This window comes from Sphaerodactylus townsendi, linkage group LG05, assembly GCF_021028975.2.
Source record: "Sphaerodactylus townsendi isolate TG3544 linkage group LG05, MPM_Stown_v2.3, whole genome shotgun sequence".
Lineage (NCBI taxonomy): Eukaryota > Metazoa > Chordata > Lepidosauria > Squamata > Sphaerodactylidae > Sphaerodactylus > Sphaerodactylus townsendi.
Genome location: NC_059429.1, coordinates 133,344,758 through 133,369,961, shown reverse-complemented (window position 1 = coordinate 133,369,961; position 25,204 = coordinate 133,344,758). Strand labels below are relative to the sequence as shown.

The window sequence follows — 25,204 nt, the reverse complement described above, 5'->3', positions numbered from 1 at the left end:
ATACACGAGCTCTTAACCTCCTACACCACTGCTGCTCCTTATCCCCCACCTTTCTCTCCTGCAGGAGACTCAAAGGGGCTGACAATCTCCTTGCCCTTCCCCCCTCACAACAAACACCCTGTGAGGTGGGTGGGGCTGAGAGAGCTCCGAGAAGCTGTGACTAGCCCAAGGTCACCCAGCTGGCATGTGTGGGAGTGCCCAGGCTAATCTGAATTCCCCAGATAAGCCTCCACAGCTCAGGCGGCAGAGCTGGGAATCAAACCCGGTTCCTCCAGGTTAGATACACGAGCTCTTAACCTCCTACGCCACTGCTGCTCCTTATCCACAGGGGTGTGGATAAGGGCCAGGCATTGGTAGGGCGGAGAAATAAAGATTGTTTCAACATGAGGGCATGCTGAAGGGAAGCTAGCTTGGAAATGTGTCAAATGTGTCAAAAAAATCATGGTAAAAGCGCTCAGGAAACAATGCAGGGAAAAATAAAAGGGAAACATTTCCGGGACCAAAGAGAGGGGGAAAGGTGCAGAATCCAAAGGAGGGAAAGTAGCATTTGGCAGCAAGATATGTTGTAAACAATTCATGCAGAAAAGTCCACGGGCTTTTGTTTCTGATATTTTGTTAGCTGGCTAATATGGTACATTTCCCTCTTGCCCCCAAAGTCAGATTTTTTTCCCTTTAACATACAGGACAGTTTCTCCCTTCTGCCTTTCTTTGCCAGTCCGAGAGCAAACTGAAGGTTATCTTTGAAAAGAGTCTTGCGTTCTCTTTACCCATGACGAATTCCTGGCCTCCCTCCCCGGAGCCTCATTCCAGCGGCGTCGGCTGTGGCTCGGCTGCCCCTGGCAGAAGCCTAAGACAGCTCCAAGGAACTGGACTGTGGTGGTGGGCGTGGCCAACTATGCCCCTTCGTGCCCACCGGACGGCCGGATCATCATCCAGGTGCTTTTTAAGGAGTAGCCGGGCCCTTGGAAATAATGCCACCGGATGCCATTCAGCTTTCGGAAGTTGTGTCCTGCCGGGTAGTAGATGCCGTTCAGATTGGAGAGTCCACAAGCATCGAACCACCAACCTGAGTTGCAGAGGGACAGAAGAAATACGTTTCAGGCAAAACAATCATCGGTAAGACACCGAGGTGGGATTCAAATAATCTAACGACTGGTTTGGGTGCTGTGTGGTTTCCGGGCTGTGTGGCCGTGTTCTAGCAGCATTCTCTCCTGACGTTTCGCCTGCATCTGTGGCTGGCATCTTCAGAGGATCTGATGGTAGGAATGGAAAGCAAGTGGAGTATATATATACTGTGAGGTCAAAAGGTGAGGGCCTCTAGCAGAACACTTGATAAACCAACCTGGACAGAGAATATTATTTGAAAACACAGAAATTCTGGACCACTCTGACAACCACTACGTCAGACTACACAGAGAAGCCATTGAAATCCACAAGCACATGGACAACTTCAACAGGAAGGAAGAAACCATGAAAATGAACAGAATTTGGCTGCCAGTGTTGAAAAACTCTAGAATCAAGACAGTGACTAATCAGCTCCACACAAACGCAGGACAACTATAGACAATCGCAATCAAAGGGAACAAAGACCAGGATACTTCTATTCAGATGCATTCACCTATTGATCTTGCTATCTTCATTGTTACTCCCAGGCTACAGACTTCTCTGTGACTCACATGCCAGGCTACTCTATTCAAATGGCCTCACCTTTTCACCTCATAGTATACATACTCCACTTGCTTTCCATTCCTACCATCAGATCCTCTGGAGATGCCAGCCACAGATGCAGGCAAAACGTCAGGAGAGAATGCTGCGAGACCACGGCCATACAGCCCGGAAACCACACAGCACCCCAGTGATTCCGGCCGTGAAAGCCTTCGACAATAACGACTGGTTGTTTACAAGCACCATTTTATCCACCAGTTCTGCTGAACCGGCTGAATCCCACTACTGGTAAGGCAGTCAATACAACAACCTTTATTAGGCATATTAAAATAGGCTCCAGAGCATTGCAGACATTTCTGAAGTCCAAATCAAAAGTACATTCAAAACACAGACAGATAAACTGTATCTAGCATTGAAGAAGAAGAAGAGTTTGGATTAGAAGAGTTTGGATAGAACCAGGGGGCATTCATTGAAAATGCTTGGGGGAAGAATTAGGACTAATTAAAGGAAACACTTCTTCACGCAACGTGTGATTGGTGTTTGGAATATCTTTTTATCTTTATTAACCTTTCATAGGCATAAACGTGTTTGGAATATGCTGCCACAGGAGGTGGTGATGGCCACTAACCTGGATAGCTTTAAAAGGGGCTTGGACAGATTTATGGAGGAGAAGTCGATCTATGGCTCCCAATCTTGATCCTCTTTGATCTGAGATTGCAAAGGCCTTAACAGACCAGGTGATTGGGAACAACAGCCGCAGAAGGCCATTGCTTTCACCTCCTGCAGGTGAGCTCCCAAAGGCACCTGGTGGGCCACTGCGAGTAGCAGAGTGCTGGACTAGATGGACTCTGGTCTGATCCAGCAGGCTCGTTCTTATGTTCTTATGTTCTTATGATTTATATCCCCCCTTTCTCTCCTGTAAGGAGACTCAAAGGGGCTGACAATCTCCTTGCCCTCCCCCCTCACAACAAACACCCTGTGAGGTAGGTGGGGCTGAGAGAGCTCCGAGAAGCTGTGACTAGCCCAAGGTCCCCCAGCTGGCGTGTGTTGGAGTGCACAAGCTAATCTAGTTCACCAGATAAGCCTCCACCGCTGAAGTGGCACAGCGGGGAATCAAAAACCCGGTTCCTCCAGATTAGAGTGCACTTGTTCTTCACAACTACACCATGCTAGCTCTCAAAGAAAGATAATAAACACTGGTTCCACTGCCAACGAAATACCGCTATTTTAATCTGTACAGCCATCAGATGTCCTGTCAGGTCGGAACATCACCTGGCCGTAGTCCTTTCTTTAAAACACTGGACAGGTGCTAGGGAAGGGGTTGGTGGCAGTCATGGTGCCCACCACCATCAAGTTGAAGAAGAAGAAGAAGAAGAAGAAGAAGAAGAAGAAGAAGAAGAAGAAGAAGAAGAAGAAGAAGAAGAAGAAGAGGAGGAGGAGGAGGAGGAGGAGGAGGAGGAGGAGGAGGAGGAGGAGTTTGGATTTATATCCCCCCTTTCTCTCCTGCAGGAGACTCAAAGGGGCTGACAATCTCCTTGCCCTTCCCCCCTCACAACAAACACCCTGTGAGGTAGGTGGGGCTGAGAGAGCTCCGAGAAGCTGTGACTAGCCCAAGGTCACCCAGCTGGCGTGTGTGGGAGTGCACAGGCTAATCTGAATTCCCCAGATAAGCCTCCACAACTCAGGCGGCAGAGCGGGGAATCAAACCCGGTTCCTCCAGATCAGAGTGCACCTGCTCTTAGCCCCCCCCCCCCCCACCCCCCCCCCCCCCGCCCCTCGCCGGTTGACACCCCCCCCCCCCCCACCCCCTCCCCCACCCCCCCCCCCCCCCACCCCCCCCCCCCCCCCCCCCCCCCCCCCCACCCCCCCCCCCCCCCACCCCCCCCCCCCCCCACCCCCCCCCCCCCCCACCCCCCCCCCCCCCCACCCCCCCCCCCCCCCACCCCCCCCCCCCCCCACCCCCCCCCCCCCCCACCCCCCCCCCCCCCCACCCCCCCCCCCCCCCACCCCCCCCCCCCCCCACCCCCCCCCCCCCCCACCCCCCCCCCCCCCCACCCCCCCCCCCCCCCACCCCCCCCCCCCCCCACCCCCCCCCCCCCCCACCCCCCCCCCCCCCCACCCCCCCCCCCCCCCACCCCCCCCCCCCCCCACCCCCCCCCCCCCCCACCCCCCCCCCCCCCCACCCCCCCCCCCCCCCACCCCCCCCCCCCCCCACCCCCCCCCCCCCCCACCCCCCCCCCCCCCCACCCCCCCCCCCCCCCACCCCCCCCCCCCCCCACCCCCCCCCCCCCCCACCCCCCCCCCCCCCCACCCCCCCCCCCCCCCACCCCCCCCCCCCCCCACCCCCCCCCCCCCCCACCCCCCCCCCCCCCCACCCCCCCCCCCCCCCACCCCCCCCCCCCCCCACCCCCCCCCCCCCCCACCCCCCCCCCCCCCCACCCCCCCCCCCCCCCACCCCCCCCCCCCCCCACCCCCCCCCCCCCCCACCCCCCCCCCCCCCCACCCCCCCCCCCCCCCACCCCCCCCCCCCCCCACCCCCCCCCCCCCCCACCCCCCCCCCCCCCCACCCCCCCCCCCCCCCACCCCCCCCCCCCCCCACCCCCCCCCCCCCCCACCCCCCCCCCCCCCCACCCCCCCCCCCCCCCACCCCCCCCCCCCCCCACCCCCCCCCCCCCCCACCCCCCCCCCCCCCCACCCCCCCCCCCCCCCACCCCCCCCCCCCCCCACCCCCCCCCCCCCCCACCCCCCCCCCCCCCCACCCCCCCCCCCCCCCACCCCCCCCCCCCCCCACCCCCCCCCCCCCCCACCCCCCCCCCCCCCCACCCCCCCCCCCCCCCACCCCCCCCCCCCCCCACCCCCCCCCCCCCCCACCCCCCCCCCCCCCCACCCCCCCCCCCCCCCACCCCCCCCCCCCCCCACCCCCCCCCCCCCCCACCCCCCCCCCCCCCCACCCCCCCCCCCCCCCACCCCCCCCCCCCCCCACCCCCCCCCCCCCCCACCCCCCCCCCCCCCCACCCCCCCCCCCCCCCACCCCCCCCCCCCCCCACCCCCCCCCCCCCCCACCCCCCCCCCCCCCCACCCCCCCCCCCCCCCACCCCCCCCCCCCCCCACCCCCCCCCCCCCCCACCCCCCCCCCCCCCCACCCCCCCCCCCCCCCACCCCCCCCCCCCCCCACCCCCCCCCCCCCCCACCCCCCCCCCCCCCCACCCCCCCCCCCCCCCACCCCCCCCCCCCCCCACCCCCCCCCCCCCCCACCCCCCCCCCCCCCCACCCCCCCCCCCCCCCACCCCCCCCCCCCCCCACCCCCCCCCCCCCCCACCCCCCCCCCCCCCCACCCCCCCCCCCCCCCACCCCCCCCCCCCCCCACCCCCCCCCCCCCCCACCCCCCCCCCCCCCCACCCCCCCCCCCCCCCACCCCCCCCCCCCCCCACCCCCCCCCCCCCCCACCCCCCCCCCCCCCCACCCCCCCCCCCCCCCACCCCCCCCCCCCCCCACCCCCCCCCCCCCCCACCCCCCCCCCCCCCCACCCCCCCCCCCCCCCACCCCCCCCCCCCCCCACCCCCCCCCCCCCCCACCCCCCCCCCCCCCCACCCCCCCCCCCCCCCACCCCCCCCCCCCCCCACCCCCCCCCCCCCCCACCCCCCCCCCCCCCCACCCCCCCCCCCCCCCACCCCCCCCCCCCCCCACCCCCCCCCCCCCCCACCCCCCCCCCCCCCCACCCCCCCCCCCCCCCACCCCCCCCCCCCCCCACCCCCCCCCCCCCCCACCCCCCCCCCCCCCCACCCCCCCCCCCCCCCACCCCCCCCCCCCCCCACCCCCCCCCCCCCCCACCCCCCCCCCCCCCCACCCCCCCCCCCCCCCACCCCCCCCCCCCCCCACCCCCCCCCCCCCCCACCCCCCCCCCCCCCCACCCCCCCCCCCCCCCACCCCCCCCCCCCCCCACCCCCCCCCCCCCCCACCCCCCCCCCCCCCCACCCCCCCCCCCCCCCACCCCCCCCCCCCCCCACCCCCCCCCCCCCCCACCCCCCCCCCCCCCCACCCCCCCCCCCCCCCACCCCCCCCCCCCCCCACCCCCCCCCCCCCCCACCCCCCCCCCCCCCCACCCCCCCCCCCCCCCACCCCCCCCCCCCCCCACCCCCCCCCCCCCCCACCCCCCCCCCCCCCCACCCCCCCCCCCCCCCACCCCCCCCCCCCCCCACCCCCCCCCCCCCCCACCCCCCCCCCCCCCCACCCCCCCCCCCCCCCACCCCCCCCCCCCCCCACCCCCCCCCCCCCCCACCCCCCCCCCCCCCCACCCCCCCCCCCCCCCACCCCCCCCCCCCCCCACCCCCCCCCCCCCCCACCCCCCCCCCCCCCCACCCCCCCCCCCCCCCACCCCCCCCCCCCCCCACCCCCCCCCCCCCCCACCCCCCCCCCCCCCCACCCCCCCCCCCCCCCACCCCCCCCCCCCCCCACCCCCCCCCCCCCCCACCCCCCCCCCCCCCCACCCCCCCCCCCCCCCACCCCCCCCCCCCCCCACCCCCCCCCCCCCCCACCCCCCCCCCCCCCCACCCCCCCCCCCCCCCACCCCCCCCCCCCCCCACCCCCCCCCCCCCCCACCCCCCCCCCCCCCCACCCCCCCCCCCCCCCACCCCCCCCCCCCCCCACCCCCCCCCCCCCCCACCCCCCCCCCCCCCCACCCCCCCCCCCCCCCACCCCCCCCCCCCCCCACCCCCCCCCCCCCCCACCCCCCCCCCCCCCCACCCCCCCCCCCCCCCACCCCCCCCCCCCCCCACCCCCCCCCCCCCCCACCCCCCCCCCCCCCCACCCCCCCCCCCCCCCACCCCCCCCCCCCCCCACCCCCCCCCCCCCCCACCCCCCCCCCCCCCCACCCCCCCCCCCCCCCACCCCCCCCCCCCCCCACCCCCCCCCCCCCCCACCCCCCCCCCCCCCCACCCCCCCCCCCCCCCACCCCCCCCCCCCCCCACCCCCCCCCCCCCCCACCCCCCCCCCCCCCCACCCCCCCCCCCCCCCACCCCCCCCCCCCCCCACCCCCCCCCCCCCCCACCCCCCCCCCCCCCCACCCCCCCCCCCCCCCACCCCCCCCCCCCCCCACCCCCCCCCCCCCCCACCCCCCCCCCCCCCCACCCCCCCCCCCCCCCACCCCCCCCCCCCCCCACCCCCCCCCCCCCCCACCCCCCCCCCCCCCCACCCCCCCCCCCCCCCACCCCCCCCCCCCCCCACCCCCCCCCCCCCCCACCCCCCCCCCCCCCCACCCCCCCCCCCCCCCACCCCCCCCCCCCCCCACCCCCCCCCCCCCCCACCCCCCCCCCCCCCCACCCCCCCCCCCCCCCACCCCCCCCCCCCCCCACCCCCCCCCCCCCCCACCCCCCCCCCCCCCCACCCCCCCCCCCCCCCACCCCCCCCCCCCCCCACCCCCCCCCCCCCCCACCCCCCCCCCCCCCCACCCCCCCCCCCCCCCACCCCCCCCCCCCCCCACCCCCCCCCCCCCCCACCCCCCCCCCCCCCCACCCCCCCCCCCCCCCACCCCCCCCCCCCCCCACCCCCCCCCCCCCCCACCCCCCCCCCCCCCCACCCCCCCCCCCCCCCACCCCCCCCCCCCCCCACCCCCCCCCCCCCCCACCCCCCCCCCCCCCCACCCCCCCCCCCCCCCACCCCCCCCCCCCCCCACCCCCCCCCCCCCCCACCCCCCCCCCCCCCCACCCCCCCCCCCCCCCACCCCCCCCCCCCCCCACCCCCCCCCCCCCCCACCCCCCCCCCCCCCCACCCCCCCCCCCCCCCACCCCCCCCCCCCCCCACCCCCCCCCCCCCCCACCCCCCCCCCCCCCCACCCCCCCCCCCCCCCACCCCCCCCCCCCCCCACCCCCCCCCCCCCCCACCCCCCCCCCCCCCCACCCCCCCCCCCCCCCACCCCCCCCCCCCCCCACCCCCCCCCCCCCCCACCCCCCCCCCCCCCCACCCCCCCCCCCCCCCACCCCCCCCCCCCCCCACCCCCCCCCCCCCCCACCCCCCCCCCCCCCCACCCCCCCCCCCCCCCACCCCCCCCCCCCCCCACCCCCCCCCCCCCCCACCCCCCCCCCCCCCCACCCCCCCCCCCCCCCACCCCCCCCCCCCCCCACCCCCCCCCCCCCCCACCCCCCCCCCCCCCCACCCCCCCCCCCCCCCACCCCCCCCCCCCCCCACCCCCCCCCCCCCCCACCCCCCCCCCCCCCCACCCCCCCCCCCCCCCACCCCCCCCCCCCCCCACCCCCCCCCCCCCCCACCCCCCCCCCCCCCCACCCCCCCCCCCCCCCACCCCCCCCCCCCCCCACCCCCCCCCCCCCCCACCCCCCCCCCCCCCCACCCCCCCCCCCCCCCACCCCCCCCCCCCCCCACCCCCCCCCCCCCCCACCCCCCCCCCCCCCCACCCCCCCCCCCCCCCACCCCCCCCCCCCCCCACCCCCCCCCCCCCCCACCCCCCCCCCCCCCCACCCCCCCCCCCCCCCACCCCCCCCCCCCCCCACCCCCCCCCCCCCCCACCCCCCCCCCCCCCCACCCCCCCCCCCCCCCACCCCCCCCCCCCCCCACCCCCCCCCCCCCCCACCCCCCCCCCCCCCCACCCCCCCCCCCCCCCACCCCCCCCCCCCCCCACCCCCCCCCCCCCCCACCCCCCCCCCCCCCCACCCCCCCCCCCCCCCACCCCCCCCCCCCCCCACCCCCCCCCCCCCCCACCCCCCCCCCCCCCCACCCCCCCCCCCCCCCACCCCCCCCCCCCCCCACCCCCCCCCCCCCCCACCCCCCCCCCCCCCCACCCCCCCCCCCCCCCACCCCCCCCCCCCCCCACCCCCCCCCCCCCCCACCCCCCCCCCCCCCCACCCCCCCCCCCCCCCACCCCCCCCCCCCCCCACCCCCCCCCCCCCCCACCCCCCCCCCCCCCCACCCCCCCCCCCCCCCACCCCCCCCCCCCCCCACCCCCCCCCCCCCCCACCCCCCCCCCCCCCCACCCCCCCCCCCCCCCACCCCCCCCCCCCCCCACCCCCCCCCCCCCCCACCCCCCCCCCCCCCCACCCCCCCCCCCCCCCACCCCCCCCCCCCCCCACCCCCCCCCCCCCCCACCCCCCCCCCCCCCCACCCCCCCCCCCCCCCACCCCCCCCCCCCCCCACCCCCCCCCCCCCCCACCCCCCCCCCCCCCCACCCCCCCCCCCCCCCACCCCCCCCCCCCCCCACCCCCCCCCCCCCCCACCCCCCCCCCCCCCCACCCCCCCCCCCCCCCACCCCCCCCCCCCCCCACCCCCCCCCCCCCCCACCCCCCCCCCCCCCCACCCCCCCCCCCCCCCACCCCCCCCCCCCCCCACCCCCCCCCCCCCCCACCCCCCCCCCCCCCCACCCCCCCCCCCCCCCACCCCCCCCCCCCCCCACCCCCCCCCCCCCCCACCCCCCCCCCCCCCCACCCCCCCCCCCCCCCACCCCCCCCCCCCCCCACCCCCCCCCCCCCCCACCCCCCCCCCCCCCCACCCCCCCCCCCCCCCACCCCCCCCCCCCCCCACCCCCCCCCCCCCCCACCCCCCCCCCCCCCCACCCCCCCCCCCCCCCACCCCCCCCCCCCCCCACCCCCCCCCCCCCCCACCCCCCCCCCCCCCCACCCCCCCCCCCCCCCACCCCCCCCCCCCCCCACCCCCCCCCCCCCCCACCCCCCCCCCCCCCCACCCCCCCCCCCCCCCACCCCCCCCCCCCCCCACCCCCCCCCCCCCCCACCCCCCCCCCCCCCCACCCCCCCCCCCCCCCACCCCCCCCCCCCCCCACCCCCCCCCCCCCCCACCCCCCCCCCCCCCCACCCCCCCCCCCCCCCACCCCCCCCCCCCCCCACCCCCCCCCCCCCCCACCCCCCCCCCCCCCCACCCCCCCCCCCCCCCACCCCCCCCCCCCCCCACCCCCCCCCCCCCCCACCCCCCCCCCCCCCCACCCCCCCCCCCCCCCACCCCCCCCCCCCCCCACCCCCCCCCCCCCCCACCCCCCCCCCCCCCCACCCCCCCCCCCCCCCACCCCCCCCCCCCCCCACCCCCCCCCCCCCCCACCCCCCCCCCCCCCCACCCCCCCCCCCCCCCACCCCCCCCCCCCCCCACCCCCCCCCCCCCCCACCCCCCCCCCCCCCCACCCCCCCCCCCCCCCACCCCCCCCCCCCCCCACCCCCCCCCCCCCCCACCCCCCCCCCCCCCCACCCCCCCCCCCCCCCACCCCCCCCCCCCCCCACCCCCCCCCCCCCCCACCCCCCCCCCCCCCCACCCCCCCCCCCCCCCACCCCCCCCCCCCCCCACCCCCCCCCCCCCCCACCCCCCCCCCCCCCCACCCCCCCCCCCCCCCACCCCCCCCCCCCCCCACCCCCCCCCCCCCCCACCCCCCCCCCCCCCCACCCCCCCCCCCCCCCACCCCCCCCCCCCCCCACCCCCCCCCCCCCCCACCCCCCCCCCCCCCCACCCCCCCCCCCCCCCACCCCCCCCCCCCCCCACCCCCCCCCCCCCCCACCCCCCCCCCCCCCCACCCCCCCCCCCCCCCACCCCCCCCCCCCCCCACCCCCCCCCCCCCCCACCCCCCCCCCCCCCCACCCCCCCCCCCCCCCACCCCCCCCCCCCCCCACCCCCCCCCCCCCCCACCCCCCCCCCCCCCCACCCCCCCCCCCCCCCACCCCCCCCCCCCCCCACCCCCCCCCCCCCCCACCCCCCCCCCCCCCCACCCCCCCCCCCCCCCACCCCCCCCCCCCCCCACCCCCCCCCCCCCCCACCCCCCCCCCCCCCCACCCCCCCCCCCCCCCACCCCCCCCCCCCCCCACCCCCCCCCCCCCCCACCCCCCCCCCCCCCCACCCCCCCCCCCCCCCACCCCCCCCCCCCCCCACCCCCCCCCCCCCCCACCCCCCCCCCCCCCCACCCCCCCCCCCCCCCACCCCCCCCCCCCCCCACCCCCCCCCCCCCCCACCCCCCCCCCCCCCCACCCCCCCCCCCCCCCACCCCCCCCCCCCCCCACCCCCCCCCCCCCCCACCCCCCCCCCCCCCCACCCCCCCCCCCCCCCACCCCCCCCCCCCCCCACCCCCCCCCCCCCCCACCCCCCCCCCCCCCCACCCCCCCCCCCCCCCACCCCCCCCCCCCCCCACCCCCCCCCCCCCCCACCCCCCCCCCCCCCCACCCCCCCCCCCCCCCACCCCCCCCCCCCCCCACCCCCCCCCCCCCCCACCCCCCCCCCCCCCCACCCCCCCCCCCCCCCACCCCCCCCCCCCCCCACCCCCCCCCCCCCCCACCCCCCCCCCCCCCCACCCCCCCCCCCCCCCACCCCCCCCCCCCCCCACCCCCCCCCCCCCCCACCCCCCCCCCCCCCCACCCCCCCCCCCCCCCACCCCCCCCCCCCCCCACCCCCCCCCCCCCCCACCCCCCCCCCCCCCCACCCCCCCCCCCCCCCACCCCCCCCCCCCCCCACCCCCCCCCCCCCCCACCCCCCCCCCCCCCCACCCCCCCCCCCCCCCACCCCCCCCCCCCCCCACCCCCCCCCCCCCCCACCCCCCCCCCCCCCCACCCCCCCCCCCCCCCACCCCCCCCCCCCCCCACCCCCCCCCCCCCCCACCCCCCCCCCCCCCCACCCCCCCCCCCCCCCACCCCCCCCCCCCCCCACCCCCCCCCCCCCCCACCCCCCCCCCCCCCCACCCCCCCCCCCCCCCACCCCCCCCCCCCCCCACCCCCCCCCCCCCCCACCCCCCCCCCCCCCCACCCCCCCCCCCCCCCACCCCCCCCCCCCCCCACCCCCCCCCCCCCCCACCCCCCCCCCCCCCCACCCCCCCCCCCCCCCACCCCCCCCCCCCCCCACCCCCCCCCCCCCCCACCCCCCCCCCCCCCCACCCCCCCCCCCCCCCACCCCCCCCCCCCCCCACCCCCCCCCCCCCCCACCCCCCCCCCCCCCCACCCCCCCCCCCCCCCACCCCCCCCCCCCCCCACCCCCCCCCCCCCCCACCCCCCCCCCCCCCCACCCCCCCCCCCCCCCACCCCCCCCCCCCCCCACCCCCCCCCCCCCCCACCCCCCCCCCCCCCCACCCCCCCCCCCCCCCACCCCCCCCCCCCCCCACCCCCCCCCCCCCCCACCCCCCCCCCCCCCCACCCCCCCCCCCCCCCACCCCCCCCCCCCCCCACCCCCCCCCCCCCCCACCCCCCCCCCCCCCCACCCCCCCCCCCCCCCACCCCCCCCCCCCCCCACCCCCCCCCCCCCCCACCCCCCCCCCCCCCCACCCCCCCCCCCCCCCACCCCCCCCCCCCCCCACCCCCCCCCCCCCCCACCCCCCCCCCCCCCCACCCCCCCCCCCCCCCACCCCCCCCCCCCCCCACCCCCCCCCCCCCCCACCCCCCCCCCCCCCCACCCCCCCCCCCCCCCACCCCCCCCCCCCCCCACCCCCCCCCCCCCCCACCCCCCCCCCCCCCCACCCCCCCCCCCCCCCACCCCCCCCCCCCCCCACCCCCCCCCCCCCCCACCCCCCCCCCCCCCCACCCCCCCCCCCCCCCACCCCCCCCCCCCCCCACCCCCCCCCCCCCCCACCCCCCCCCCCCCCCACCCCCCCCCCCCCCCACCCCCCCCCCCCCCCACCCCCCCCCCCCCCCACCCCCCCCCCCCCCCACCCCCCCCCCCCCCCACCCCCCCCCCCCCCCACCCCCCCCCCCCCCCACCCCCCCCCCCCCCCACCCCCCCCCCCCCCCACCCCCCCCCCCCCCCACCCCCCCCCCCCCCCACCCCCCCCCCCCCCCACCCCCCCCCCCCCCCACCCCCCCCCCCCCCCACCCCCCCCCCCCCCCACCCCCCCCCCCCCCCACCCCCCCCCCCCCCCACCCCCCCCCCCCCCCACCCCCCCCCCCCCCCACCCCCCCCCCCCCCCACCCCCCCCCCCCCCCACCCCCCCCCCCCCCCACCCCCCCCCCCCCCCACCCCCCCCCCCCCCCACCCCCCCCCCCCCCCACCCCCCCCCCCCCCCACCCCCCCCCCCCCCCACCCCCCCCCCCCCCCACCCCCCCCCCCCCCCACCCCCCCCCCCCCCCACCCCCCCCCCCCCCCACCCCCCCCCCCCCCCACCCCCCCCCCCCCCCACCCCCCCCCCCCCCCACCCCCCCCCCCCCCCACCCCCCCCCCCCCCCACCCCCCCCCCCCCCCACCCCCCCCCCCCCCCACCCCCCCCCCCCCCCACCCCCCCCCCCCCCCACCCCCCCCCCCCCCCACCCCCCCCCCCCCCCACCCCCCCCCCCCCCCACCCCCCCCCCCCCCCACCCCCCCCCCCCCCCACCCCCCCCCCCCCCCACCCCCCCCCCCCCCCACCCCCCCCCCCCCCCACCCCCCCCCCCCCCCACCCCCCCCCCCCCCCACCCCCCCCCCCCCCCACCCCCCCCCCCCCCCACCCCCCCCCCCCCCCACCCCCCCCCCCCCCCACCCCCCCCCCCCCCCACCCCCCCCCCCCCCCACCCCCCCCCCCCCCCACCCCCCCCCCCCCCCACCCCCCCCCCCCCCCACCCCCCCCCCCCCCCACCCCCCCCCCCCCCCACCCCCCCCCCCCCCCACCCCCCCCCCCCCCCACCCCCCCCCCCCCCCACCCCCCCCCCCCCCCACCCCCCCCCCCCCCCACCCCCCCCCCCCCCCACCCCCCCCCCCCCCCACCCCCCCCCCCCCCCACCCCCCCCCCCCCCCACCCCCCCCCCCCCCCACCCCCCCCCCCCCCCACCCCCCCCCCCCCCCACCCCCCCCCCCCCCCACCCCCCCCCCCCCCCACCCCCCCCCCCCCCCACCCCCCCCCCCCCCCACCCCCCCCCCCCCCCACCCCCCCCCCCCCCCACCCCCCCCCCCCCCCACCCCCCCCCCCCCCCACCCCCCCCCCCCCCCACCCCCCCCCCCCCCCACCCCCCCCCCCCCCCACCCCCCCCCCCCCCCACCCCCCCCCCCCCCCACCCCCCCCCCCCCCCACCCCCCCCCCCCCCCACCCCCCCCCCCCCCCACCCCCCCCCCCCCCCACCCCCCCCCCCCCCCACCCCCCCCCCCCCCCACCCCCCCCCCCCCCCACCCCCCCCCCCCCCCACCCCCCCCCCCCCCCACCCCCCCCCCCCCCCACCCCCCCCCCCCCCCACCCCCCCCCCCCCCCACCCCCCCCCCCCCCCACCCCCCCCCCCCCCCACCCCCCCCCCCCCCCACCCCCCCCCCCCCCCACCCCCCCCCCCCCCCACCCCCCCCCCCCCCCACCCCCCCCCCCCCCCACCCCCCCCCCCCCCCACCCCCCCCCCCCCCCACCCCCCCCCCCCCCCACCCCCCCCCCCCCCCACCCCCCCCCCCCCCCACCCCCCCCCCCCCCCACCCCCCCCCCCCCCCACCCCCCCCCCCCCCCACCCCCCCCCCCCCCCACCCCCCCCCCCCCCCACCCCCCCCCCCCCCCACCCCCCCCCCCCCCCACCCCCCCCCCCCCCCACCCCCCCCCCCCCCCACCCCCCCCCCCCCCCACCCCCCCCCCCCCCCACCCCCCCCCCCCCCCACCCCCCCCCCCCCCCACCCCCCCCCCCCCCCACCCCCCCCCCCCCCCACCCCCCCCCCCCCCCACCCCCCCCCCCCCCCACCCCCCCCCCCCCCCACCCCCCCCCCCCCCCACCCCCCCCCCCCCCCACCCCCCCCCCCCCCCACCCCCCCCCCCCCCCACCCCCCCCCCCCCCCACCCCCCCCCCCCCCCACCCCCCCCCCCCCCCACCCCCCCCCCCCCCCACCCCCCCCCCCCCCCACCCCCCCCCCCCCCCACCCCCCCCCCCCCCCACCCCCCCCCCCCCCCACCCCCCCCCCCCCCCACCCCCCCCCCCCCCCACCCCCCCCCCCCCCCACCCCCCCCCCCCCCCACCCCCCCCCCCCCCCACCCCCCCCCCCCCCCACCCCCCCCCCCCCCCACCCCCCCCCCCCCCCACCCCCCCCCCCCCCCACCCCCCCCCCCCCCCACCCCCCCCCCCCCCCACCCCCCCCCCCCCCCACCCCCCCCCCCCCCCACCCCCCCCCCCCCCCACCCCCCCCCCCCCCCACCCCCCCCCCCCCCCACCCCCCCCCCCCCCCACCCCCCCCCCCCCCCACCCCCCCCCCCCCCCACCCCCCCCCCCCCCCACCCCCCCCCCCCCCCACCCCCCCCCCCCCCCACCCCCCCCCCCCCCCACCCCCCCCCCCCCCCACCCCCCCCCCCCCCCACCCCCCCCCCCCCCCACCCCCCCCCCCCCCCACCCCCCCCCCCCCCCACCCCCCCCCCCCCCCACCCCCCCCCCCCCCCACCCCCCCCCCCCCCCACCCCCCCCCCCCCCCACCCCCCCCCCCCCCCACCCCCCCCCCCCCCCACCCCCCCCCCCCCCCACCCCCCCCCCCCCCCACCCCCCCCCCCCCCCACCCCCCCCCCCCCCCACCCCCCCCCCCCCCCACCCCCCCCCCCCCCCACCCCCCCCCCCCCCCACCCCCCCCCCCCCCCACCCCCCCCCCCCCCCACCCCCCCCCCCCCCCACCCCCCCCCCCCCCCACCCCCCCCCCCCCCCACCCCCCCCCCCCCCCACCCCCCCCCCCCCCCACCCCCCCCCCCCCCCACCCCCCCCCCCCCCCACCCCCCCCCCCCCCCACCCCCCCCCCCCCCCACCCCCCCCCCCCCCCACCCCCCCCCCCCCCCACCCCCCCCCCCCCCCACCCCCCCCCCCCCCCACCCCCCCCCCCCCCCACCCCCCCCCCCCCCCACCCCCCCCCCCCCCCACCCCCCCCCCCCCCCACCCCCCCCCCCCCCCACCCCCCCCCCCCCCCACCCCCCCCCCCCCCCACCCCCCCCCCCCCCCACCCCCCCCCCCCCCCACCCCCCCCCCCCCCCACCCCCCCCCCCCCCCACCCCCCCCCCCCCCCACCCCCCCCCCCCCCCACCCCCCCCCCCCCCCACCCCCCCCCCCCCCCACCCCCCCCCCCCCCCACCCCCCCCCCCCCCCACCCCCCCCCCCCCCCACCCCCCCCCCCCCCCACCCCCCCCCCCCCCCACCCCCCCCCCCCCCCACCCCCCCCCCCCCCCACCCCCCCCCCCCCCCACCCCCCCCCCCCCCCACCCCCCCCCCCCCCCACCCCCCCCCCCCCCCACCCCCCCCCCCCCCCACCCCCCCCCCCCCCCACCCCCCCCCCCCCCCACCCCCCCCCCCCCCCACCCCCCCCCCCCCCCACCCCCCCCCCCCCCCACCCCCCCCCCCCCCCACCCCCCCCCCCCCCCACCCCCCCCCCCCCCCACCCCCCCCCCCCCCCACCCCCCCCCCCCCCCACCCCCCCCCCCCCCCACCCCCCCCCCCCCCCACCCCCCCCCCCCCCCACCCCCCCCCCCCCCCACCCCCCCCCCCCCCCACCCCCCCCCCCCCCCACCCCCCCCCCCCCCCACCCCCCCCCCCCCCCACCCCCCCCCCCCCCCACCCCCCCCCCCCCCCACCCCCCCCCCCCCCCACCCCCCCCCCCCCCCACCCCCCCCCCCCCCCACCCCCCCCCCCCCCCACCCCCCCCCCCCCCCACCCCCCCCCCCCCCCACCCCCCCCCCCCCCCACCCCCCCCCCCCCCCACCCCCCCCCCCCCCCACCCCCCCCCCCCCCCACCCCCCCCCCCCCCCACCCCCCCCCCCCCCCACCCCCCCCCCCCCCCACCCCCCCCCCCCCCCACCCCCCCCCCCCCCCACCCCCCCCCCCCCCCACCCCCCCCCCCCCCCACCCCCCCCCCCCCCCACCCCCCCCCCCCCCCACCCCCCCCCCCCCCCACCCCCCCCCCCCCCCACCCCCCCCCCCCCCCACCCCCCCCCCCCCCCACCCCCCCCCCCCCCCACCCCCCCCCCCCCCCACCCCCCCCCCCCCCCACCCCCCCCCCCCCCCACCCCCCCCCCCCCCCACCCCCCCCCCCCCCCACCCCCCCCCCCCCCCACCCCCCCCCCCCCCCACCCCCCCCCCCCCCCACCCCCCCCCCCCCCCACCCCCCCCCCCCCCCACCCCCCCCCCCCCCCACCCCCCCCCCCCCCCACCCCCCCCCCCCCCCACCCCCCCCCCCCCCCACCCCCCCCCCCCCCCACCCCCCCCCCCCCCCACCCCCCCCCCCCCCCACCCCCCCCCCCCCCCACCCCCCCCCCCCCCCACCCCCCCCCCCCCCCACCCCCCCCCCCCCCCACCCCCCCCCCCCCCCACCCCCCCCCCCCCCCACCCCCCCCCCCCCCCACCCCCCCCCCCCCCCACCCCCCCCCCCCCCCACCCCCCCCCCCCCCCACCCCCCCCCCCCCCCACCCCCCCCCCCCCCCACCCCCCCCCCCCCCCACCCCCCCCCCCCCCCACCCCCCCCCCCCCCCACCCCCCCCCCCCCCCACCCCCCCCCCCCCCCACCCCCCCCCCCCCCCACCCCCCCCCCCCCCCACCCCCCCCCCCCCCCACCCCCCCCCCCCCCCACCCCCCCCCCCCCCCACCCCCCCCCCCCCCCACCCCCCCCCCCCCCCACCCCCCCCCCCCCCCACCCCCCCCCCCCCCCACCCCCCCCCCCCCCCACCCCCCCCCCCCCCCACCCCCCCCCCCCCCCACCCCCCCCCCCCCCCACCCCCCCCCCCCCCCACCCCCCCCCCCCCCCACCCCCCCCCCCCCCCACCCCCCCCCCCCCCCACCCCCCCCCCCCCCCACCCCCCCCCCCCCCCACCCCCCCCCCCCCCCACCCCCCCCCCCCCCCACCCCCCCCCCCCCCCACCCCCCCCCCCCCCCACCCCCCCCCCCCCCCACCCCCCCCCCCCCCCACCCCCCCCCCCCCCCACCCCCCCCCCCCCCCACCCCCCCCCCCCCCCACCCCCCCCCCCCCCCACCCCCCCCCCCCCCCACCCCCCCCCCCCCCCACCCCCCCCCCCCCCCACCCCCCCCCCCCCCCACCCCCCCCCCCCCCCACCCCCCCCCCCCCCCACCCCCCCCCCCCCCCACCCCCCCCCCCCCCCACCCCCCCCCCCCCCCACCCCCCCCCCCCCCCACCCCCCCCCCCCCCCACCCCCCCCCCCCCCCACCCCCCCCCCCCCCCACCCCCCCCCCCCCCCACCCCCCCCCCCCCCCACCCCCCCCCCCCCCCACCCCCCCCCCCCCCCACCCCCCCCCCCCCCCACCCCCCCCCCCCCCCACCCCCCCCCCCCCCCACCCCCCCCCCCCCCCACCCCCCCCCCCCCCCACCCCCCCCCCCCCCCACCCCCCCCCCCCCCCACCCCCCCCCCCCCCCACCCCCCCCCCCCCCCACCCCCCCCCCCCCCCACCCCCCCCCCCCCCCACCCCCCCCCCCCCCCACCCCCCCCCCCCCCCACCCCCCCCCCCCCCCACCCCCCCCCCCCCCCACCCCCCCCCCCCCCCACCCCCCCCCCCCCCCACCCCCCCCCCCCCCCACCCCCCCCCCCCCCCACCCCCCCCCCCCCCCACCCCCCCCCCCCCCCACCCCCCCCCCCCCCCACCCCCCCCCCCCCCCACCCCCCCCCCCCCCCACCCCCCCCCCCCCCCACCCCCCCCCCCCCCCACCCCCCCCCCCCCCCACCCCCCCCCCCCCCCACCCCCCCCCCCCCCCACCCCCCCCCCCCCCCACCCCCCCCCCCCCCCACCCCCCCCCCCCCCCACCCCCCCCCCCCCCCACCCCCCCCCCCCCCCACCCCCCCCCCCCCCCACCCCCCCCCCCCCCCACCCCCCCCCCCCCCCACCCCCCCCCCCCCCCACCCCCCCCCCCCCCCACCCCCCCCCCCCCCCACCCCCCCCCCCCCCCACCCCCCCCCCCCCCCACCCCCCCCCCCCCCCACCCCCCCCCCCCCCCACCCCCCCCCCCCCCCACCCCCCCCCCCCCCCACCCCCCCCCCCCCCCACCCCCCCCCCCCCCCACCCCCCCCCCCCCCCACCCCCCCCCCCCCCCACCCCCCCCCCCCCCCACCCCCCCCCCCCCCCACCCCCCCCCCCCCCCACCCCCCCCCCCCCCCACCCCCCCCCCCCCCCACCCCCCCCCCCCCCCACCCCCCCCCCCCCCCACCCCCCCCCCCCCCCACCCCCCCCCCCCCCCACCCCCCCCCCCCCCCACCCCCCCCCCCCCCCACCCCCCCCCCCCCCCACCCCCCCCCCCCCCCACCCCCCCCCCCCCCCACCCCCCCCCCCCCCCACCCCCCCCCCCCCCCACCCCCCCCCCCCCCCACCCCCCCCCCCCCCCACCCCCCCCCCCCCCCACCCCCCCCCCCCCCCACCCCCCCCCCCCCCCACCCCCCCCCCCCCCCACCCCCCCCCCCCCCCACCCCCCCCCCCCCCCACCCCCCCCCCCCCCCACCCCCCCCCCCCCCCACCCCCCCCCCCCCCCACCCCCCCCCCCCCCCACCCCCCCCCCCCCCCACCCCCCCCCCCCCCCACCCCCCCCCCCCCCCACCCCCCCCCCCCCCCACCCCCCCCCCCCCCCACCCCCCCCCCCCCCCACCCCCCCCCCCCCCCACCCCCCCCCCCCCCCACCCCCCCCCCCCCCCACCCCCCCCCCCCCCCACCCCCCCCCCCCCCCACCCCCCCCCCCCCCCACCCCCCCCCCCCCCCACCCCCCCCCCCCCCCACCCCCCCCCCCCCCCACCCCCCCCCCCCCCCACCCCCCCCCCCCCCCACCCCCCCCCCCCCCCACCCCCCCCCCCCCCCACCCCCCCCCCCCCCCACCCCCCCCCCCCCCCACCCCCCCCCCCCCCCACCCCCCCCCCCCCCCACCCCCCCCCCCCCCCACCCCCCCCCCCCCCCACCCCCCCCCCCCCCCACCCCCCCCCCCCCCCACCCCCCCCCCCCCCCACCCCCCCCCCCCCCCACCCCCCCCCCCCCCCACCCCCCCCCCCCCCCACCCCCCCCCCCCCCCACCCCCCCCCCCCCCCACCCCCCCCCCCCCCCACCCCCCCCCCCCCCCACCCCCCCCCCCCCCCACCCCCCCCCCCCCCCACCCCCCCCCCCCCCCACCCCCCCCCCCCCCCACCCCCCCCCCCCCCCACCCCCCCCCCCCCCCACCCCCCCCCCCCCCCACCCCCCCCCCCCCCCACCCCCCCCCCCCCCCACCCCCCCCCCCCCCCACCCCCCCCCCCCCCCACCCCCCCCCCCCCCCACCCCCCCCCCCCCCCACCCCCCCCCCCCCCCACCCCCCCCCCCCCCCACCCCCCCCCCCCCCCACCCCCCCCCCCCCCCACCCCCCCCCCCCCCCACCCCCCCCCCCCCCCACCCCCCCCCCCCCCCACCCCCCCCCCCCCCCACCCCCCCCCCCCCCCACCCCCCCCCCCCCCCACCCCCCCCCCCCCCCACCCCCCCCCCCCCCCACCCCCCCCCCCCCCCACCCCCCCCCCCCCCCACCCCCCCCCCCCCCCACCCCCCCCCCCCCCCACCCCCCCCCCCCCCCACCCCCCCCCCCCCCCACCCCCCCCCCCCCCCACCCCCCCCCCCCCCCACCCCCCCCCCCCCCCACCCCCCCCCCCCCCCACCCCCCCCCCCCCCCACCCCCCCCCCCCCCCACCCCCCCCCCCCCCCACCCCCCCCCCCCCCCACCCCCCCCCCCCCCCACCCCCCCCCCCCCCCACCCCCCCCCCCCCCCACCCCCCCCCCCCCCCACCCCCCCCCCCCCCCACCCCCCCCCCCCCCCACCCCCCCCCCCCCCCACCCCCCCCCCCCCCCACCCCCCCCCCCCCCCACCCCCCCCCCCCCCCACCCCCCCCCCCCCCCACCCCCCCCCCCCCCCACCCCCCCCCCCCCCCACCCCCCCCCCCCCCCACCCCCCCCCCCCCCCACCCCCCCCCCCCCCCACCCCCCCCCCCCCCCACCCCCCCCCCCCCCCACCCCCCCCCCCCCCCACCCCCCCCCCCCCCCACCCCCCCCCCCCCCCACCCCCCCCCCCCCCCACCCCCCCCCCCCCCCACCCCCCCCCCCCCCCACCCCCCCCCCCCCCCACCCCCCCCCCCCCCCACCCCCCCCCCCCCCCACCCCCCCCCCCCCCCACCCCCCCCCCCCCCCACCCCCCCCCCCCCCCACCCCCCCCCCCCCCCACCCCCCCCCCCCCCCACCCCCCCCCCCCCCCACCCCCCCCCCCCCCCACCCCCCCCCCCCCCCACCCCCCCCCCCCCCCACCCCCCCCCCCCCCCACCCCCCCCCCCCCCCACCCCCCCCCCCCCCCACCCCCCCCCCCCCCCACCCCCCCCCCCCCCCACCCCCCCCCCCCCCCACCCCCCCCCCCCCCCACCCCCCCCCCCCCCCACCCCCCCCCCCCCCCACCCCCCCCCCCCCCCACCCCCCCCCCCCCCCACCCCCCCCCCCCCCCACCCCCCCCCCCCCCCACCCCCCCCCCCCCCCACCCCCCCCCCCCCCCACCCCCCCCCCCCCCCACCCCCCCCCCCCCCCACCCCCCCCCCCCCCCACCCCCCCCCCCCCCCACCCCCCCCCCCCCCCACCCCCCCCCCCCCCCACCCCCCCCCCCCCCCACCCCCCCCCCCCCCCACCCCCCCCCCCCCCCACCCCCCCCCCCCCCCACCCCCCCCCCCCCCCACCCCCCCCCCCCCCCACCCCCCCCCCCCCCCACCCCCCCCCCCCCCCACCCCCCCCCCCCCCCACCCCCCCCCCCCCCCACCCCCCCCCCCCCCCACCCCCCCCCCCCCCCACCCCCCCCCCCCCCCACCCCCCCCCCCCCCCACCCCCCCCCCCCCCCACCCCCCCCCCCCCCCACCCCCCCCCCCCCCCACCCCCCCCCCCCCCCACCCCCCCCCCCCCCCACCCCCCCCCCCCCCCACCCCCCCCCCCCCCCACCCCCCCCCCCCCCCACCCCCCCCCCCCCCCACCCCCCCCCCCCCCCACCCCCCCCCCCCCCCACCCCCCCCCCCCCCCACCCCCCCCCCCCCCCACCCCCCCCCCCCCCCACCCCCCCCCCCCCCCACCCCCCCCCCCCCCCACCCCCCCCCCCCCCCACCCCCCCCCCCCCCCACCCCCCCCCCCCCCCACCCCCCCCCCCCCCCACCCCCCCCCCCCCCCACCCCCCCCCCCCCCCACCCCCCCCCCCCCCCACCCCCCCCCCCCCCCACCCCCCCCCCCCCCCACCCCCCCCCCCCCCCACCCCCCCCCCCCCCCACCCCCCCCCCCCCCCACCCCCCCCCCCCCCCACCCCCCCCCCCCCCCACCCCCCCCCCCCCCCACCCCCCCCCCCCCCCACCCCCCCCCCCCCCCACCCCCCCCCCCCCCCACCCCCCCCCCCCCCCACCCCCCCCCCCCCCCACCCCCCCCCCCCCCCACCCCCCCCCCCCCCCACCCCCCCCCCCCCCCACCCCCCCCCCCCCCCACCCCCCCCCCCCCCCACCCCCCCCCCCCCCCACCCCCCCCCCCCCCCACCCCCCCCCCCCCCCACCCCCCCCCCCCCCCACCCCCCCCCCCCCCCACCCCCCCCCCCCCCCACCCCCCCCCCCCCCCACCCCCCCCCCCCCCCACCCCCCCCCCCCCCCACCCCCCCCCCCCCCCACCCCCCCCCCCCCCCACCCCCCCCCCCCCCCACCCCCCCCCCCCCCCACCCCCCCCCCCCCCCACCCCCCCCCCCCCCCACCCCCCCCCCCCCCCACCCCCCCCCCCCCCCACCCCCCCCCCCCCCCACCCCCCCCCCCCCCCACCCCCCCCCCCCCCCACCCCCCCCCCCCCCCACCCCCCCCCCCCCCCACCCCCCCCCCCCCCCACCCCCCCCCCCCCCCACCCCCCCCCCCCCCCACCCCCCCCCCCCCCCACCCCCCCCCCCCCCCACCCCCCCCCCCCCCCACCCCCCCCCCCCCCCACCCCCCCCCCCCCCCACCCCCCCCCCCCCCCACCCCCCCCCCCCCCCACCCCCCCCCCCCCCCACCCCCCCCCCCCCCCACCCCCCCCCCCCCCCACCCCCCCCCCCCCCCACCCCCCCCCCCCCCCACCCCCCCCCCCCCCCACCCCCCCCCCCCCCCACCCCCCCCCCCCCCCACCCCCCCCCCCCCCCACCCCCCCCCCCCCCCACCCCCCCCCCCCCCCACCCCCCCCCCCCCCCACCCCCCCCCCCCCCCACCCCCCCCCCCCCCCACCCCCCCCCCCCCCCACCCCCCCCCCCCCCCACCCCCCCCCCCCCCCACCCCCCCCCCCCCCCACCCCCCCCCCCCCCCACCCCCCCCCCCCCCCACCCCCCCCCCCCCCCACCCCCCCCCCCCCCCACCCCCCCCCCCCCCCACCCCCCCCCCCCCCCACCCCCCCCCCCCCCCACCCCCCCCCCCCCCCACCCCCCCCCCCCCCCACCCCCCCCCCCCCCCACCCCCCCCCCCCCCCACCCCCCCCCCCCCCCACCCCCCCCCCCCCCCACCCCCCCCCCCCCCCCCCCCCCCCCCCCCCCACCCCCCCACCCCCCCACCCCCCCCCCCCCCCCCCCCCCCCCCCCCACACCCCCCCCCCCCACCCCACCGCCCGTCCCGCCCCCCCCCCCCCCCCCCCCCCCCCGCCACCCCCCCCCCCGCCCCAGATCCCAACCCCCCCCGCCTCCACCCCCGCCCCCCGCCTTAACCCCCCCCCCCCCGCCACCCCCCCTCCCCCCCACACCCCCACCCCCCGCCACCCCTGCCACCCCCCCCCCACCCCCCCCCCTCTCGCCCCCCCCCCCCCCCCCCCCCCTCGCCCCCCCCCCCCCCCCCCCCCCCCCCCCCCCCCCTCCCCCCCACCACCCCCCCCCCCCCCCCACACCACCCCCCCACCCCCCCCCCCCCCCACTCCCCCCCCCCCCCACATCTTCTTCTTCTTCTTCTTCTTCTTCTTCTTCTTCTTCTTCTTCTTCCCCGTACTGCCCCTCCACAAAGCACCATGCCCAAGTCTCCAGGAATGTGCCAGTCTGGAGTTGGTAATCCAGTCTGGAGTCCGTCAGCTCTTGCAAAGCAGAAAGCTGAGCTCGCAGCTCAGAGAAGAAGTGCGCTCCGTGGGAGTCTGAGAAACGCATTCCTGGAGAGCAAGACCGAGATAAGGGAGGGGAGCCAGCAGTCCGGGATAGATAAATATGTGTCAGGATTGCATGTCTGGGCCCTGGATCAACACCAGGCAGCTCCGGCTCAGCAGGATTTCTGGCAGTTCAAAGCCCTTAACAAAGAGATTTGTGACACCCGGGAGAGCCCATTCACAGCGTGGGAAGAAAAGAAAGTTGCAAACGTTTATCAAGAAGAGAAGAAGAAGAGTTTGGATTTATATCCCCCCTTTCTCTCCTGCAGGAGACTCAAAGGGGCTGACAATCTCCTTGCCCTTCCCCTCTCACAACAAACACCCTGTGAGGTGGGTGGGGCTGAGAGAGCTCCGAGAAGCTGTGACTAGCCCAAGGTCACCCAGCTGGCGTGTGTGGGAGTGCACAGGCTGATCTGAATTCCCCAGATAAGCCTCCACAGCTAAGGCGGCAGAGCTGGGAATCCAACCCGGTTCCTCCAGATTAGATACACGAGCTCTTAACCTCCTACGCCACTGCTGCTCAAGGAAGAACAACGGGATTTAAGCAGAGGTGGGATCCAGCAGGTTCTCACAGGTTCCCGAGAGTAGGTTACTAATTATTTGTGTGTGCCGAGAGGGGGTTACTAATTGGTGATTTTGCCACGTGAGTTTTGCCTTAGCTACGCCCCTCCTCAGCAGTAGCGCACAGAACTGGAAGCAGTCTAGCAGGAGGTGCACGGGCGTGCGTGGCAGCCTGCGCCTGCGTGCATTCGTTTCCCGCCCAAGGACCGGAGCAGCGGCTGCGTCCTTGCCACAGCCCCGCCCCGGAATGCCTGGCCACGCCCCCACCGTGCCCTGTCTAGCCCCATTGGCGCTACACCACAGTTTGAATCCCACCACCATGGGAACCTGTTACTAAAATTTTTGGATCCCACCACTGGATTTAAGGGAATGTCTCGGGTGTCCCAATCTCCAGGTGGGGCCTACAGAGCTTTCCAAATGATAACCGGTCTCCAGACTGCAGAGATCAGTTCTCCTGGAGAAAATATCTGCTTTGGAGACATGATAACCATGTTTAAATATCTGAAGGGATACCATGGCGAAAAAGGAGCAAGCTTGTTTTGTGCCGCCTCAGAGACTAGAACCAGGAGTCATGGATTCAAGGGGCAGGGAAAGAGAGTCCACCTAAACATCAGGAAGAACTTCCTGACTGTCAGGGCTGTTCGACAGTGGAATTCACTGCCTCGGAGAGTGGTGGAGTCTCCTTCTTTGGAGGTTTTTAAACAGAGGCTGGATGAACATACGTCAAAAGTGCTTCGATTGTGTGTTCCTGCGTGGCAGGGGGTTGGACTGGATGGCCCTTGGGGGTCTCTCCCGACTCTGTGGTTCTATGAAAAGCGAAAGAGATCGTACTTCTGAAGATTGCTTTCAAATGGGACGGCAGGAGAAGAGCCCTTTCCTCAAAATTCAAAACACTCAGTGCTCTCTTTCAGTGCCACTTTCTCTGGGATCAGCGACCACCAGTCTATCCTCGGAGCCCTCCAAGTATCCATGTAATTGGTCGGGTTTGCCAACCTCCGGGCAGATCT

At 84.7% G+C, this 25,204-nt stretch overlaps 1 protein-coding gene across 1 annotated transcript in view; it reads right to left on the bottom strand.

Annotated features, from left to right (window-relative positions):
- Positions 1–235: 235 nt before the first annotated feature.
- Positions 236–25,204, bottom strand: part of ANGPT4 (angiopoietin 4) — a 59,314-nt gene continuing 34,345 nt past the window's right edge. The window contains exon 4 of the mRNA XM_048497936.1: positions 236–1,086. Coding sequence (XP_048353893.1) covers positions 894–1,086 — 193 coding nt within the window. The 3' untranslated portion in view covers positions 236–893. The remainder of the gene's footprint in view (positions 1,087–25,204) is intronic.